At 40.4% G+C, this 16,066-nt stretch overlaps 1 protein-coding gene across 1 annotated transcript in view; it reads left to right on the top strand.

Moving 5' to 3' along the window:
• The window catches only part of Wdr72 (WD repeat domain 72), a 179,361-nt gene that overhangs the window by 32,882 nt on the left and 130,413 nt on the right, over nucleotides 1-16,066 (top strand). Inside the window, exons 5-13 of the mRNA XM_031343895.1 lie at nucleotides 750-924; nucleotides 1,540-1,616; nucleotides 2,579-2,698; nucleotides 3,881-4,062; nucleotides 4,413-4,509; nucleotides 6,997-7,138; nucleotides 7,856-8,104; nucleotides 10,487-10,707; nucleotides 13,050-13,245. Of these exons, the coding sequence (XP_031199755.1) occupies nucleotides 750-924; nucleotides 1,540-1,616; nucleotides 2,579-2,698; nucleotides 3,881-4,062; nucleotides 4,413-4,509; nucleotides 6,997-7,138; nucleotides 7,856-8,104; nucleotides 10,487-10,707; nucleotides 13,050-13,245 (1,459 nt within the window). The remainder of the gene's footprint in view (nucleotides 1-749; nucleotides 925-1,539; nucleotides 1,617-2,578; nucleotides 2,699-3,880; nucleotides 4,063-4,412; nucleotides 4,510-6,996; nucleotides 7,139-7,855; nucleotides 8,105-10,486; nucleotides 10,708-13,049; nucleotides 13,246-16,066) is intronic.

Below are 16,066 nucleotides of genomic sequence, written 5' to 3' on the forward strand. Positions count from 1 at the left end.
ATTTGTAAATGAAAAAGAAGTCTAGTTATAATTTCTATAGTCATTTTTATAATTCAGGGGCTTTCTGTTTCCCCTAGTATTGGAGGTGGCATCCAGGGTCTCTATCTTAACCATACTTTCTGATTTTTAAAGTAGGTTCTGGATTTTGATGGACAGATTACAAATGAAGGGGTAATTTCACCAGCCATATGTCTTTATATTTTTCCCATTGTTCATGCTGCTGGTACCTCATATAGCAACACTTACCCACTCTCTCCTCTTCTCTTGGGATCAGAACCCAGTTGCAGAACTCAGGGGCAAGATAGAATGTATAACCTAGTCTTTAATAGGAAATACTTCCAAATGTATTTGGTACAAGAATACTTCCCCCAGTGTGTTTGAGATGCTTTCACTTCTTACCAACCTTTAGCAGTACTACTGGAGTAGAGAACCTAGGATCATTATTGTTTAGCTCTGAACAACATTCCAGAAATAATGTACCTATCACTGTCCCATGATTTATAGTGTTTCTTTTTAAAAGAACTCTCCTTTTACCTGGGGTATGGATGGGGTGGGGTTGAAACTAAGCTGAAAAGTCAACATAACGAGAGAGAGTCTGGGGTTAATGAAGGGAATTTGAAGTATTACCTAGATCAGAGGGTTCACTGAGGAGAGGCTGACTAGAATTCAATTGAGAGGTCTTTACACAGCTAGAATGTTGTCAGCACTATCCATCTCTGAGGTGCTGTTCTTGGAATGCCATCCCATAGTACTACCACTGCTCCTTTCGGATGACTGGTGAGGGCTGGCTGCTGTGCTGTGGGGAATATCAAGATGTTCTCGTCCTCGATGCTGGAACTCTGGCTGTCCTGCACACCTTTTCCTCTTTACAGTCCCCCGATTGGATGAAATGCATGTGCATCGTTCACTCCGTGAGAATTCAAGGTAACAAACAGTGGGCGTCTCAGCATCTAAGATGGTGCAGCGGCTGGTGAGATGCTACTGAAACTGTCAAGTTAGAGCTGAGTTCACTGTTGGTGTCTCCTGGTCCTGGGCGGCAGCTCTTAAAGCCATGGCAGGGGAAACCCAGATCTCCTCCACCAGTAGGTCAAGTTATTAGGAAGCCAGCAGGAGGTGGAGACACGCAGAAGGCAATCTGTTTCTATGACCCAGTTCTCAGTTCTGCTTGCTGAGAGAGACAGGCAGTTGGGCTGTTAGTGTGTTCTGTCTCTGGCTTTCCTTCCTCCTCCTCTGCTCTTTCTCTCCTTCCCATTCTCTTCCCTTCCCCTTCTTTCCTTTTTTCTGTCTGTCTACATACCCATCTGTAACAGGTTCAATACAACCATTGCCTGACAAGTGCCATGGCTCTTCTTTTAGCTGTATTCTGCACACACACAGGGCGTTAGAACCTGGAATGAAATCATTCCCTTAACAAAAATCAAAGCTAAGTATATCCTACCGACCCAGTCCCATGCAGTCTTTGAGTGACTATGAGGTAATACCGACAACGTCCTGGTCCACTGGCTGACAGCTCATATGTGACCTTCCTGTTTTTCACAGAAGATTCTCTCTTGGTTGTATCCATAACCGGCGAGCTCAAAGTATGGGACCTCTCCTCATCCATCAACAGCATCCAGGTTGGCTTGGAAACCACTCATTCTTTTCATTATTCCAATCACTATTCATTGAAAATTTCAAACCATGAGAGTGATGCATGTTCACAGTTGATGGTTTAAATGATATCTTTCCAGGGGTGGGCACCGAGGTATTTGAATTGCATCCTCCCAACCATGACTCCATACATAATATAAATAGATTTATTTACACACACACACAGGGGAGGAGTAGGGAGAGAAAAAAGATTATATTTTTAATTTAAAAAAATGAGAGTAGACATTGTTCTGCCTCCTCCCATTAGGACTCTTTTAGGGTCTAGGAGCTGTAACAGACAGAAACGTAGGAGGACTACTTTCCTGGGGATGCTGGCATGGCCACCTGCTTCCTACCATCAGACCAGAGTCAAAATTACAGACAAAAGTGGAAGCACAGTATGTGTTAGGTTGTTCTACACAGTGGCAATTTCTTCACTGAGGATCTGAGATATTGGGTTGCTTGCCACTCTTTAGAAACCCCCCACACTACCCAGCACTATCAGAAGTTTATAGCAGGTTTTGCTGCCCCTTGTCGTCTATGCCTGTCTTTCCTCAAAGCCCCTCCTGGATTGTTTCCTTGTGGTTTTAGTCATCAAGACACTACAGGTCTGGTTTGTTATTGTTGTTGCTTTGAATTTTAACGTTTTTTTATGCCCTCCCCTTTCTGCTCTGGCTGCAAGGCAGTGACTCTATGTTCCCACCATTTAGCACAGTTCCTTGTAGAATGGTGTTTGGTTGATTATCAGTAGTAAGTCCTTGAATCTTAGGGCAATTTCTGCTCGTAGCTTCTTTGTATAGTAATGTTTAGGTCAAAACACAAGAAAGGAACCTCGGATACTTTTCCCTGTATAGTCATAGGGAGCAGCCCTGTTATGTCTATGAGGACTGTGCCTTTTGTTTATGTGGTCATTTTCTGGACTTTGTATTAATTCTTTTTCCTTTTAAAGGAAAAGCAAGACGTCTATGAAAAAGAATCCAAGTTTCTTGACTCCTTCAACTGTCAGACAATACGGTTTTGTACATACACAGAGAGACTCCTGTTGGTGGTGTTTTCTAAGTGTTGGAAGGTACTGAAAGTACTGGTGATGTACAGTTGCAATGTTTTACTGTTGAGTCAAACAGTGAAAGTATGGTTTAAATATTGGGAAAAAAAGCCCTTAATGTAATAATGTTAAGACATGGAACAATTAGTCTTTTATCCCTGTCTTATTGCTGTGGGCTCCATTACCTTGCTCCCTAAGACAGTGTATGTGAACCAATAAATTCTAGTTCTATCAGCCACAAATAAATAATGATGAAAATCATTTCTAAGGGCTGGAGAAATGTCCCAGTGCTTAAGAGCACCAGCAACGCTTGCAGAGGACTGGGTTGTATTCCTAGCACCCACATAGTGGCTTATAAATGCCTGTGTCTCCTTTTCCAAGGAATCTTACTTTCTCCTCTGGCCTCTTCAGGAATTTGTGCATGTGATGCGTTCATGCAAACAAAGACTCATGCACATAAAATAAAAACAAATTATTAAAAAGAGAAATGAATCTTCAAATTATTTTTAAAAATAATGTCTGCATTTTACTTTTAGAAGGCTAGTACTTACTACAAATATAGATGGACCATATTTCTGTTTTTTTTTTTTTGCTTTTCTTTTTTTTTAATGTTGTGCCACTACCATGTTTTTAGGAAACATTTCTTCTTTTCTTGTGAATCTAGTCTGTGATTTCTCTAAGAGTAAAGCAACATTATCCTCCAATGGCAGCTTGATCAAACATTTTCTTTAATGTTTCACATAGCTGCTGTCGGAAGTTTATCTGACTTGTGCCATAATAATATATTGTTGCCAAAGATCTAAAGTACTCAAGCTAGCGAAGGTTTTCTATTACATAAACATCTTACATATAAGGAATTTTTAAGTGCTATATTGAGACTACTCATGTGGGAAGGATAAAAAGTATTCTAAAATGTAGGATTTGGCTTTCCATGCTTAAAAGACATAAGGTGGAAGAAGCCAGCCAGATAAACTTTATCCACTGCAACCTACCTTAGGCTAAATGTGAAAGAATAAGTCTTGTGAAATATTAGAAAATCACATTTTATCTTCATTCATGAGTGCAGCATGTATGTTTTTAATATGCAGTAGGTTGTAGCATTAATTCCATCATCTCCCGTAGTCTTTATAAGCATAATTCGCTGCTCATCTTACAGGCGGACTCTGCTTCCAGCCTTTATTAATGTTCCATCGCACTGTCTTGCAGATTTATGATTATTGTGACTTTGCCCTTCTGTGGACTGAAGTTAGCAGAGACGGGCAGTTCTTTGCTGGTGGAGAGGTGCTGGCTGCCCACAGGATCCTCGTTTGGACAGAAGATGGTCACAGTTATATCTATCAGCTGCTGAACAGGTGGGCTCAGATGGGAGCAGCGCTCAGAACATTCAGGTAGAAAATGAACTTGGGGAGCTTTATTATGGAAAAAGCCTCTGCATGCGGCCCCTGATCAAAACCCAGAACAAAACAACTTTGGCACTGGAAGATTTACTCTGGGCTTGCAAGGCCTCTGCTTTTGTACGGCACAGCAGGGGATGAAGGCATGAGATTAGCCATGTAGAACTTGTACAGCTGGTGCGGGGCTTTCAAAAAGTCACTCGTAATTATTAGCCCAACAATTTCTAACTGGAGTTTAGAAACTCGACCGGTGCCATCCGGCTTTTGAAAGTGGAAAGGGGGCGGGGTGGGGGAAGGAAGGGAATGAATGACCCTAGATTTTGTTTATAATTTTCCCCATGTAGTGGGCTCTCCAAATGCACGTGCCCTGCCGATGGCGGTGTCCTGAAGGGGACGGTCTACCCTCATTTACTCTGCTCCACTTCTGTGGAGGAAAATAAGGTAAGGCACAAAGAACGGCCTCAAACCGGCTTCTTGCTTTGGAGTAGACTCAGCCTTGCAAACAAATGAAATCAAAGCATCAGATCAAGTTGTTAATGAGAAAATCAACTTTGAGTGTTAATGGCTCCCAAAGAGAAAATGTCGCCTATAAGAATTGCTGATTGATATAACAATATCGGTTCATTATAGGAAGATTACAAGTGTGGAAGAAAATAAAGAAGATATTAAAATTCTGATTTGACCACCATAAATATTGACTGTCTGCCTACTGTAGCTGGGAATATTTCAATTGTGGAAAAGCTTGTAGGGATGGGGTGGTTAACACATGTATGCCCTTTATCTAGATGCACCATTACTGGAATTTTATTTTATGGGTTCTGTCATACGCCTACACGCCCATCTCATGGTTTTCCTTTGATCTATTCTGCAGCACATTCTTTTTTTTTTTATTTTTTTATTAGATATTTTCTTTATTTACATGTCATATGATTTCTCCTTTCCCAGTTTCCCCTCCAAAAAACAAGCAAACAAACAAACAAACGAAACCAACAAGAACAAACCCCTGTTGCCTCCCCCCTCCCCATGCTTGCCACTCTACCCTCTCCCACTTATTGGCCCTGGCATTCCCCTATGCTGGGGCACAGAACCTTCACAGGGCCAAGGGCCTCTCCTCCTATTGATGATCGAATTTGCAATCCTCTACTATACACATGCTGCCAGAACAGTCAGTCCCACCATGGTTGGTGGTTGAGTCCCTGGGAGCTCTGAGGGTGTTAGTTAGTTCATATTGTTATTCGTCCTAACAACACATTCTTGTTGTTGAATGTTGTAAGGATGTCCTGCAGCACATTCTTAACATTTTGATATACCTTCTCCAATTCTGAAACCTTATGAAATGGTTTTTAAAAAACAAAACAAAACAAAACAAAATGGCCCAAAGCTTAACTATACACCCAGATCATTTTCACATGTACTTAGCTATTCTTACGAAAAAAAATTTTCTTCAAACAACCATAATTAAGGTTTCCATCAGATGGTTGAGAATAGAATTGTGAACTTTCTACTGGGCTTAACTAAACCTTTGACAGTTAACCACATCTGAGATCTAAGTAACTTTTATTCCAGAGGTGCCATTCAAAATGATTTTTAACCTGTAGACTCAGTCATCAGTTAATTACCCAAGAAGGTACTTCATGGAGCGGAAGAGTGGCAAGTGTGAAAGCATGAGGCTGTGGGCGGAATCGTGATTTGATTAATTAGGCAGCAGAGTTCTTGGAAGCCCCACAGCCCCGATGCCCCTTGAATGTTTTGCTGTAAAACCTTGGTTAAAACTCTTTCAGCCAAAACTGAGAACCCCAGGTGCTGCTAGGACAGAAAACACACACACACACACACACACACACACACACACACACACACACATCAAAAAACACAGCAACAACTTTAAAATTATAGCATGCATCGAGAACATTTCTAAAGTCCTTCACGAGCAGCAGTGAATCCTTTTCCCAGGAGGCCATTTTGAAACTGTCATTTGGAGAGATCAACTTTAAGGTTTGAAACTTGGGTGGTTTAATAATAGGTCTGATTATGAGTTCTTAGAGCCAATAGTTGGTTAATAGTTCTAGAAAAGGGTACCAAGGACTACATGCATGACTATATATAGAGATAGATAGATACATTAGTTATCATGCATATATATACACACATACACATATATATGCATGTTAACTAGTGCTACTTTTACTGTAATAGAATTGAAGCAGCTGAGAAAGACTAGGCATGTTTGGTGTGCAGTATCATGAAACACACAGGATTTTGATTCAGATTCTTACACTCAAGGCCCATTGCTGTCTTCAACTATGGTTAATTCAAGCCCTTTCTCTAGCTTTCTTTGCATGTGAATTACAGGCCTTGATAGCACAAACTCATAGCACTGGAGGTTTTTATTTTTTTAATTATTGAGTTTTTTTTCTTTTTATTAGATATTTTCTTTATTTACATGTCATATGATTTCTTCTTTCCCAGTTTCCTCTCCAAAAAACAAATAAACAAATAAACAAAACCAACAAGAGCAAACCCCTGTTGCCTCCCTCTCCCCATGCTTGCCACCCCACCCTCTCCCACTTATTGGCCCTGGCAGTACCCATCCTTTACTGGTAAGACTTTCAAGTACACACACACACACACACACACACACACACACACACACGCACACACAAACAAACACACACACACACTACCCAAGGTTAGATAGTTGTAATTCTCTGAAGCTTAGCCAGTGATCTCATTTCTCATTTTTAATAGAGACTTTTGTTTTGTTTTACCTTTAAATCACAGATTATTGCATTTAATCTAACTCAAAATTTTTGAAATGGTGCCAAGTTGTTTGGAAAGGTTTGGTTCGGTTTTGGAGTCTTCCTTCTCCCTTCCCAGGGGTCAGGACATTAATTATTACCTGTGCCAGGCTCATGGTTTGTTTTGCAGAGCCTGCATTTCGTCATGGGCTACATGAATGAACGGAAAGAGCCTTTTTACAAGGTGCTTTTCTCTGGAGAAGTCTCAGGAAGAATTACATTGTGGCATATCCCAGATGTCCCCATATCTAAGTTTGATGGTTCTCCTAGAGGTAAGACAGCTTTGTGCCCCTGCCCATCTCTTTTTAATACAGCATCTCATTAGGTGGACAAGCTGGCTTTGAACTCAGACTCATAGAGATCTGCCTGCTTCTGCCTCCCAAATACTGAGATTAAAGGTGTGGCCCCCTATGCCCAGCTTGCTACTTCCAATTTCTTTTTGTTTATTTTTAATTGTGGGTATATGTCTGTTGTGAATATGTGCACGCACATTAGTGCAGGTTTCCACAGAAGCCATTGCTGTCTGAGACTCTTTGGAGCTCAGGTTACGGGAAGTTGTGAGCTACTACATAATGTGGGTCCTGGGACTGAACTTGGGTGCTCTAGGAGAGCAATACATGCTCTTAGCTGCTGAGCCATCTGTCTAGCTCCAAGAATTTAGTTTCTAATTTTATTTTCTGAAAAGTTACTTGTATAAACACCAATATTGAAACAGATATAATTAGAGTTTGTGGATCTAATGCACAAATACAACCAACATAATTCGAATGAACTTCAGTTGCACATCCCAAGATATTTCTATGTCTCTATCTATCTATCTATCTATCTATCTATCTATCTATCTATCTATCTATCTATCTATCTGTGTTCTGAATGTGACTGAACTTTTCCACTGGTTCATAGTTCTAAAGAAATCTTATTTTTACATATTTTTCATATCTATTGTAAATAAATAAACCAACTTTTCCTTGTACATGTGTTCATTTCAGAAATACCAATAACTACCACCTGGACTCTTCAGGATAACTTTGATAAGCATCAGACGGTGTCACAGAGCATCACAGACCAGTTCTCTGGGTCCAGAGATGAGGTGGGAATGGCAGCCACCATCACCTCATCAGAGTACATTCCAAATCTTGATAAACTCATCTGTGGCTGTGAGGATGGGACCATTTTCATCACTAAGGCTTTGAATGCTGCCAAAGCTGGACTTCTAGAAGGGGGCTCTTTATTGAAAGGTGACTGAACTTTTCTTCTCCCTATCCACCTAATTTACCTGATCTTCTAAGAGCTATACAAACATGGTTCAGAGAGGCCTCAGACCTTTGCTGGCATTTGCAGATAAATTTGTGCATAATTTAATGCCAAATTAAACATGTACATGAGTTTTGTGCAGAATCAAGCAGAGAGTTATATTTTTCCACCAGAAGTTTCACTCTCCACTTTAATTTCAACTTTGGCTTTTACCAAAGGCCATTGTGCATAATAGTTTCACTGTACTTCTTGAAACTGTGTGTGTGTCAATGTATGTATATATGTGGATGTGTGAGCACACAAACATACCAGCACATTGTATGCAATGCTTTAATTACATTAGTAAAATCAATGCCATGCTGAATTATTATTAAATAAATATTAATAAAATAGTTTTGGTGCTCATTATTCATGAGCTCATTTTAAATAACAAGTAATAATCAAAATTTAAGTTGAAAACCTTTCTGTTAATCAGTGCCTAGATTTTCTAGCCTTTAGCTACTATGGAAGATTTGGAATTGATTATCCTTGAATGACTACATCAATATTAGTTTGTGATTTTGGTTTTGGAAATTAAGCTATCTAAATGCTTTTATAAGGGATTTATCTCAGTATATACATGAATATCCAATAATGATCTGTAAAATTGCAAGTATTCTCCTAAATACTGACCATCTTTTACATTTTTTTTGTTTTGTTTTGTTTTTTTGAGGCAGGGTTTCTCTGTATAGCCCTGGCTGTCCTGAAACTCACTCTGTAGACCAGGCTGGCCTTGAACTCAGAAATCTACCTGCCTCTGCCTCCCAAGTACTAGAATTAAAGGCATGCGCCACCACTGCCCGACCATCTTTTACATTTTTAAACATTTAAATATTTACTAATGAGGAATAAAATGGCATCTTTCTGTATTTATTTGTATTTTCTTGTTAATGAAGTCTGTGTTCTTATTTATCTCTGCAGTGTGACAATTAATACCTACTTATTTAAGTAAGTGTCATTATACAATGAGTTATCTTATAAGGGGAGGGAAGTTAGGAGGGCATGGAGACTTTAGAATATATAGTAAAAATTGGGGTTTTATTTGTTTTTTTCTTTTTCTTTTTTGGGGGGTGGTTCTCCTTAGGGCATCATGAATGCTAGACAAGCACCTTACTATGAAATCCCACAAATGAGCTTCCCTTTTCTTCCCCTGCAGTGCTGGGGATCAAACCTAAGGCTTTACACATCCTAAATTTTGTTGCTTTGTTTTGTTTTCCTTTTTTTACATCATGTTTTTTCCAATGAGAACATCCTCTTCCAGTCCCCATTCTGATTTTCAGCACACTTTAGCTACTCACTGATTCTGTGATTGACAGCTGAGCAGTAAACGGCAAGGATGCTGGGCGAGATAATAAGTAGGTAAACAGCTGCCATTAAAAGTCAGAGAAAATGGGGACTGTAGACATTTTAATCTGGACCGACTTATCCTCATATCAAGAAAAATAAACAGAAATTTACACTTGACAGACAGCTTCTGAACTGACATTCATTACTGCTTGCTGAGGAAACAAAACAAAATAATAGAACTTTTGAGGTTCCTTTTCAGTTTGAATAAAAGACTGGCAAATGGTTGTCTCTAATTGGGAGGATGTGGATAGCAATGGAGGGAGCAGCAGGGGCCAGAGGCATTAGAAGCAGGTTACCAGTAGGGTCAGTTTTACTTCAGATATTGTTTGATAGGCCAGGTGTCCAGGTATTCACTTGCCCACGTGTGAACGTATTTCCCAAGTGCTGGGTGATGTGCTGAGAATATACTCATTCAACTGTCTGCCCCAAGCGAGGGTGGTTGTTATTAGCTGTACCTTACAGAGGTGGGTGGAATGTGTGAGTCAGAAGAAAGGAGCAAAAGGATCAATGCGTGGCCACATGTGTAGAAAGTGATTGGCTTACAGGTAAAGGGGAAGATCCCTTGAGCAGCTGAGATTACACACTGTGGCCAGCATTTGACACAAGCCTGGGATACTTTACCTGTAAACAATGAAAAAGAGGTAGAACTTTATCATTTCAAACATCTTTCGCAGCAGACCGTCCTGTGATAGTTGGTTTGCTTTCTGTTCAATTTAACTTGGCTGTTCACGTGAAGAGGGAGTATGGGACTAGTCCCTTCATGTTGTAGAATGCCAACAGCCATCAGCAAACAGGAGACTTGAACTACCGAGCTTTCTGCCTCACTCAAAGCTTGGTCTAGCTTCTGATGAGGAAGTTTGCTTTTTGAGATGGTCTACTAAGGCCGCCTGATAATCTTTTCGGCCAGCTGTGTCTGTATGTTAAAAATGCACGGCCTGAAAAATAATTCTGTGCCACTTGGTGTCTGACCACTTTTCCAGATTCCCCGTGCCACACCCTCCTGAGAGGCCATCACCAGAGTGTGACTTCATTACTTTACCCTCACAGTCTTGCTTCGAAATTAGACCAAAGTTGGATGGTGTCCGGGGATCGAGGCTCCTATGTGATCCTGTGGGATATTTTTACTGAAGAAATTCTGCACACATTCTTTTTGGAAGCTGGTCCGGTAACAAGACTATTGATGTCACCAGAGAACTTGAAAGTAAGTGACCAGGAAGAAAAAAGGATAGCACACGATATAAAAAAGCAAACAGCTACAAAACCTGTAGTCCTAGAATTAGTCAAACAAAAAACAAAGGACAATTACATACATTGTCGGCCCACAGTTAGCCAGCTACTTCTGCCAAGTTTGCCCTTAACTTTTCAATATGACTTTTAACTTTACTATAATGTGTCACACATTTAAATGTTAAAGTAAACATTGGGTCACTTATGGCTTTATCAAATCCACCTAGTTACCCACTGAGTCATCGTTTTTTTCTCCCTAGTTCTGTCTTAATTTTTAGTATGGAATTTCAAAGTAAAATCAAAGATGATGCAAAAACAAGTCAAAGAATGTAGGAATAAATATATAAATACAAATCTGACTTTTATTTCCTTAGTAAGCGCCGAGTGAGCATTTGGTAAATGTTGAATTTATGAACACCATCTACCTTATAGTTTCCATCTTCTTGTGAGATGTCAGTTTAAATCCAGTTCATAAAGAGTTAGTTATTGAAATGTGAGCTAGATTTTACGAGGAAAAGTATATGGCAAGGTGCTTGCTAAGTTAGATTGGCTTATGAAATCATCTCCATATAGGAAAACTTGGAGAAACCGATGCTGTATTTTGGTGATAAGACATGAAACGTGTTTCTTGGTCACAAAGGGTTAAACACTGAAATGCTGCTCTAGAAACTTCCATGTGAGGGACCCATGGCTGTAGCCACATATGTAGCAGAGGATGGCCTTGTGGAACATGAGAGGAGTGGCCCTTGGTCTTGGGAGGGCTTGATACCCCAGTGTAGGGGAATGCCAGGACAGGGAAGTGGGAGCGGGTGGGTTAGTGAGCAGGGAGAGGGGGGACTGCATGGGGGGGGTTGGAGGGGATAAAATTTTCCATGTAAATAAGGAAAACATCTAATATATAAAAAAAGAAACTTCCATGTGGACAGCTGGAATACTGTGGAATATGTTTTATTCTGAGGCACTCTCCTACTCTTACAGGTTATTCTGCCTCCCTCCTCCATCTCTTTTCCTATGAATTATTTCATCTGGAAGAGTTTAGGACTCAGTGTTGGACTGACCTGGTATGGGTCATATAATGTATGCTCACTCATAGCCATATGATTTGTATTCTTGTGACTGTGTATGTGTGGTGTGTGTATGTGTGTCTGCATGTGTGTGTCTCTGTGTGTATGTTCTGGGTTTGTGTATATGGTGTGCTATGTGTGTGCTTGTGTATATGTGGTGAGTATGTGTGTTGTATATGTGTACACATGTGTGCCTGTGTGTGCATTGGTTACATGTCTGGGTATGTGTGTTTGTGTATGTGTGTGTTTTTCTCCATCACCTGGAGCCAGATATTTCTGTGGCATATACCTGTACTCTACAAGATAGGATGTCTGGAGAGCCATGACACCTGACCCAATCTGAAGTCTAGGCTCCATCCGCATCACATCTGCCATTTTGTGATTTTTTTTTTCTCCTTAGGATTTCTTTAGTCTCCTTAGAATTGGAAAAGAAAACCTGCTGTCTAATGCCAGGCAGAGTGATCAGCCATCAGTTACCCTTGAGCTGTCATTCTGGATGGCTCAGCAGCGCCCCGTGTGGTACTAAGAATTGAGTTTGGGGCTATGCGCATGCTGGAAAAGTGTCCATTATCACTACACCTCCAGGTCACTTATTAAACTTGTTAATTTTTTTTTTCATTTTGTCTACTAGTTGCCTAGTGGTGAAGCTGACCACTGATGACTTTAACAACCATCTTTAGGAGTGCTGTTCTATGAACCTCTTTATGTCCTTGAGTATTTAAGGGAGCATCTTCAGCAGGAACATCTAATGCTGCCCTGTTTTAGATTATGTCTACACTAAGTTTCCTGTTTGGATTAGAATCTAGAGTTCTGGGAACTGCACCAAATCACATTTTGAGGCTTTAAGTGGAAAATCTCTGCTCTCAATACCCTTGGGCCTAAGTTTCTGTCCACAAATAGCTTCTTTTTGTGGTGACAAATGAGTTCTGGGGTTTATTGTGTTCTGTGCTGTTTCCGACATCAGCATTGCCTGCTGAATTTGCTGAGTAATGGAACCCTTCTTTATCTTACCAGAGGAGCTGGCTGTTCCCTTTCCCCTTCACTTCTGCCTCCTGACCTTCCTGGTGGCTTGGTGAGCTTACACTCTGCTCTGTATCTACAGCTGATCCATGAGTGACCCGTGAAGAAGTCCTGTGCAATGCAGAAAAACAGTCTTGTAAATAGCTTGGGAAGAGCAGTGCAGGGAAAGTTAACTCTCTCATCAAGGCAGCATGTGACTTCTCACTTAAGTAAGCCTGTTGTGTTTCTACAGCGAAGCGATGGTCAGATCCTCTGCTGTGTGTGTGGTGACCATTCTGTGGCTCTCCTTCACCTGGAAGGGAGACGGTGCCTCCTGCGTGCCCGGAAGCATCTCTTCCCTGTGAGGACGATTCGATGGCACCCAGTTGAGAACTTTCTCATTGTTGGTTGTACAGATGACTCTGTCTACATCTGGGAAATTGAGACAGGTAAGCAGGAAAGTTAGCCCTGTGTTTCCTTCATGATGTGCAAGCATATGTCCAGAAAGAAAGTTCCACAACTCAATCGGCAATGACCTCAGTTGTTTTACCTTTTGGTTTGGGCTACATTTATAGCTTCAGTGGAAGTATAGGAAATAAAACACAGTGGCCTAAGTCAGATCCTGACCAGCTGATGATTAGCTGACAGAGCAGCGCTCAGGAATGAGCCGGATATTTCTGGAAGCTATAAATAAAAACATAAGTTATCTACTTTAATTATTAACAAGAGAGAAATTTAGTGTCTTACTGGTCTCAAATTATCATTAAATTCTCCCTTCTTCAGCATAGTCACCAACTCAGCAACATTTTGAGCTAATTGATGATCAGTAATAATGGAATATAATTAATTATAAAAACTCCAACAAAACTTGAGCCAGGGAAACTGAAGACTAAGCAGTTCGACTGAACTTTTTGATTCTGCACCATAGAGCTTGTGGGTTTGGAAAACTAAAGGGTTTTCTTTTTCCTTTCAAGTTTGATTAGAGGTCTGAAGATAGAATAATACATTTCAGAAAAAGCTGGGAATATACCAAATAAGGGAGGTGTAATTACTGGCTATGAGTTAGAGGGGGTCTCCCGGGAGTGTGTTCCACAGAATCTACTGCACTGGTTTTATTGATCAAACAGTAGTTTGTGTTGGGTGTTGTTTACAGATTGGGTAGTTTCTAATATAGTTTGGACTTATACTTTGCCAAAATAATTGCAGTTTTCTCTCTATGTATATGCTTGTGCATCATGTGTATTTAGTACTGGAGGAGGCCAGAGGAGGGCATTGTATCCCCAGGGATTGGAGTTAAAGTTGTAAGCTACCACATGGGTGCTGGAAATTGAAATCAGGTCCACTGCAAGAGCAGCCATTGCTCTTATTACTGAGCCATCTTTTCAGCTCAAAGTGGAAAAATTAAAAAATCTGTGTATTATCAATCTATGGATCTGAGAGATAGTTAAATATGGTAGAAGAGACTCCGAAGCATTGATTACCTTTGGACCTGATAGGGAAGAACATTCTGGCCGTGGGCAAATCACGTGGCTTGTCTGTAAGACAGTTCCCTTATCTGTGGAGTAGATATAACCATACAGGATTCGATCAGATAATATCTCTCATATTAGAAAACAGCAGTAAGTCACTAGCAATATTAACTAAGCTGCCATCATCATCATCATCATCATCACAGACTATAGCATATTTTAACTCCCTCTGTCAAGCCCTTACCTGTAAAACACAAGTGCTTACTCTTGTATGCAGTTTTTACTTAAGTGTGGATACTTGGTGACCAAACCTAGTTTTCATAGATAATAGAATTGAAAACAAATAAAGAATGATGTCATTCACAAAGGTTCATGGCTGTACTGCATAAGCCAAAGCAAACAACTGCACCTTACGATCAGAACATATGTGCTATAAATCCCATCTAGCTCCTTACTGCTTATACAGGGTTCTATGTCAATAAACAGATGCCTGCATTATATTCTAATTATAGTTCTAGCAGGAAGGTGAATTCAACTCATATTTATCAAATGATAAGAAATTCACAAATGGAATAATTGTAAGTGTGTGGGATGGGGTGAGAGAACAGGCTGGGAATGAGTGAGTGAGTTGAGTGATGAGTTTCCTAGCACGTAGGCGTGGGCACCATCAGGGATTTCTCTCTCTCTCCCTCTTCCTGCTCTGATAAATGAAGCAGAAAGAACCAGAATACAGCTCAAAACCAGGAAGTCCAGAGGATGCTCTAGCCAGACATGCAGGGCGGAAGGAGGAAGAGCACTGAAGCCATCCTCATCCTCTTACAATCGCCTTCATTATTTAATCCCACTAGACATCAGGGGTGAAAGGGCTGGCTTTCGGTATCAGTCTCAGAGAGCATGGAACAGGATGCAGGAGGTAGGAACAGATGGACTGGGCTGTCCGATGGACCAGGATCAGTGTAGTGGCCGCCACTGATGAAACATATTAGAACTCATAGAATTGGCTATGAACACTGTTTCTATAGGAGTGTTGTATCAAAGAAGTGTTTATACTCACTATCAAATATGTCAAATAATTTCCTGCCAAATGAACCTAAGGAGTGTTTGTTCTGAATGAGGTTATTTACCTGTGTTAAGTATGTTGGTATCCTTAAAAAAAAAAAAATCTCAACTCAGTCTAAGTAGTATTATTTATATATCTATCTGAGCTTTCATATGGGTGACATGTCCCCTCACTTTTAATTCCATTCTAATGGCTGTCAGACCTCTGACTTCCTTTAAACTAAGTTTACTTAATTTCTTTTTAGCCTTGTGTCTGGTATCAGTTTTCTGGAAGGGTGCCTTTAATTCCTTATTCTTTGTTTCTTATTAGGGAGCAGGGGGGCATTAAGGGTTTCTTTTGTTTTTTTCAGGCCTATGTATACTTAGTTTTATGAATATGGATATTTTGCCTTCATATATATCAGTGTACCACATGCCTATAGATGTCAGATCCTCTGGAACTAGTGCTATACATGGTTTTGAGCTGCTATGAAGTGCTGAGAATCAAAACCAGGTTCTCTGGAAGAGCAGACAGTGCTCCTAACATCTGAGCCATCTCTTCAGCCTCGTTTGCTTAACATTTAAAGGACATCTTTTGCTTCCCAAGCTGGCAACCAGGCTGGGCTAAGGTGGTACTATCTTTTTTATCATACTTTATCTTTAAATTTTATTCTTTTTATGTTAAAATGAAAAAAAGCCAGGCAGTGGTGGTACACACCTTTAATCCCAGCACTTGGGAGGCAGAGGCAGGTAGATTTCTGAG

The sequence above is a fragment of the Mastomys coucha genome, unplaced genomic scaffold (assembly GCF_008632895.1).
Source record: "Mastomys coucha isolate ucsf_1 unplaced genomic scaffold, UCSF_Mcou_1 pScaffold23, whole genome shotgun sequence".
Lineage (NCBI taxonomy): Eukaryota > Metazoa > Chordata > Mammalia > Rodentia > Muridae > Mastomys > Mastomys coucha.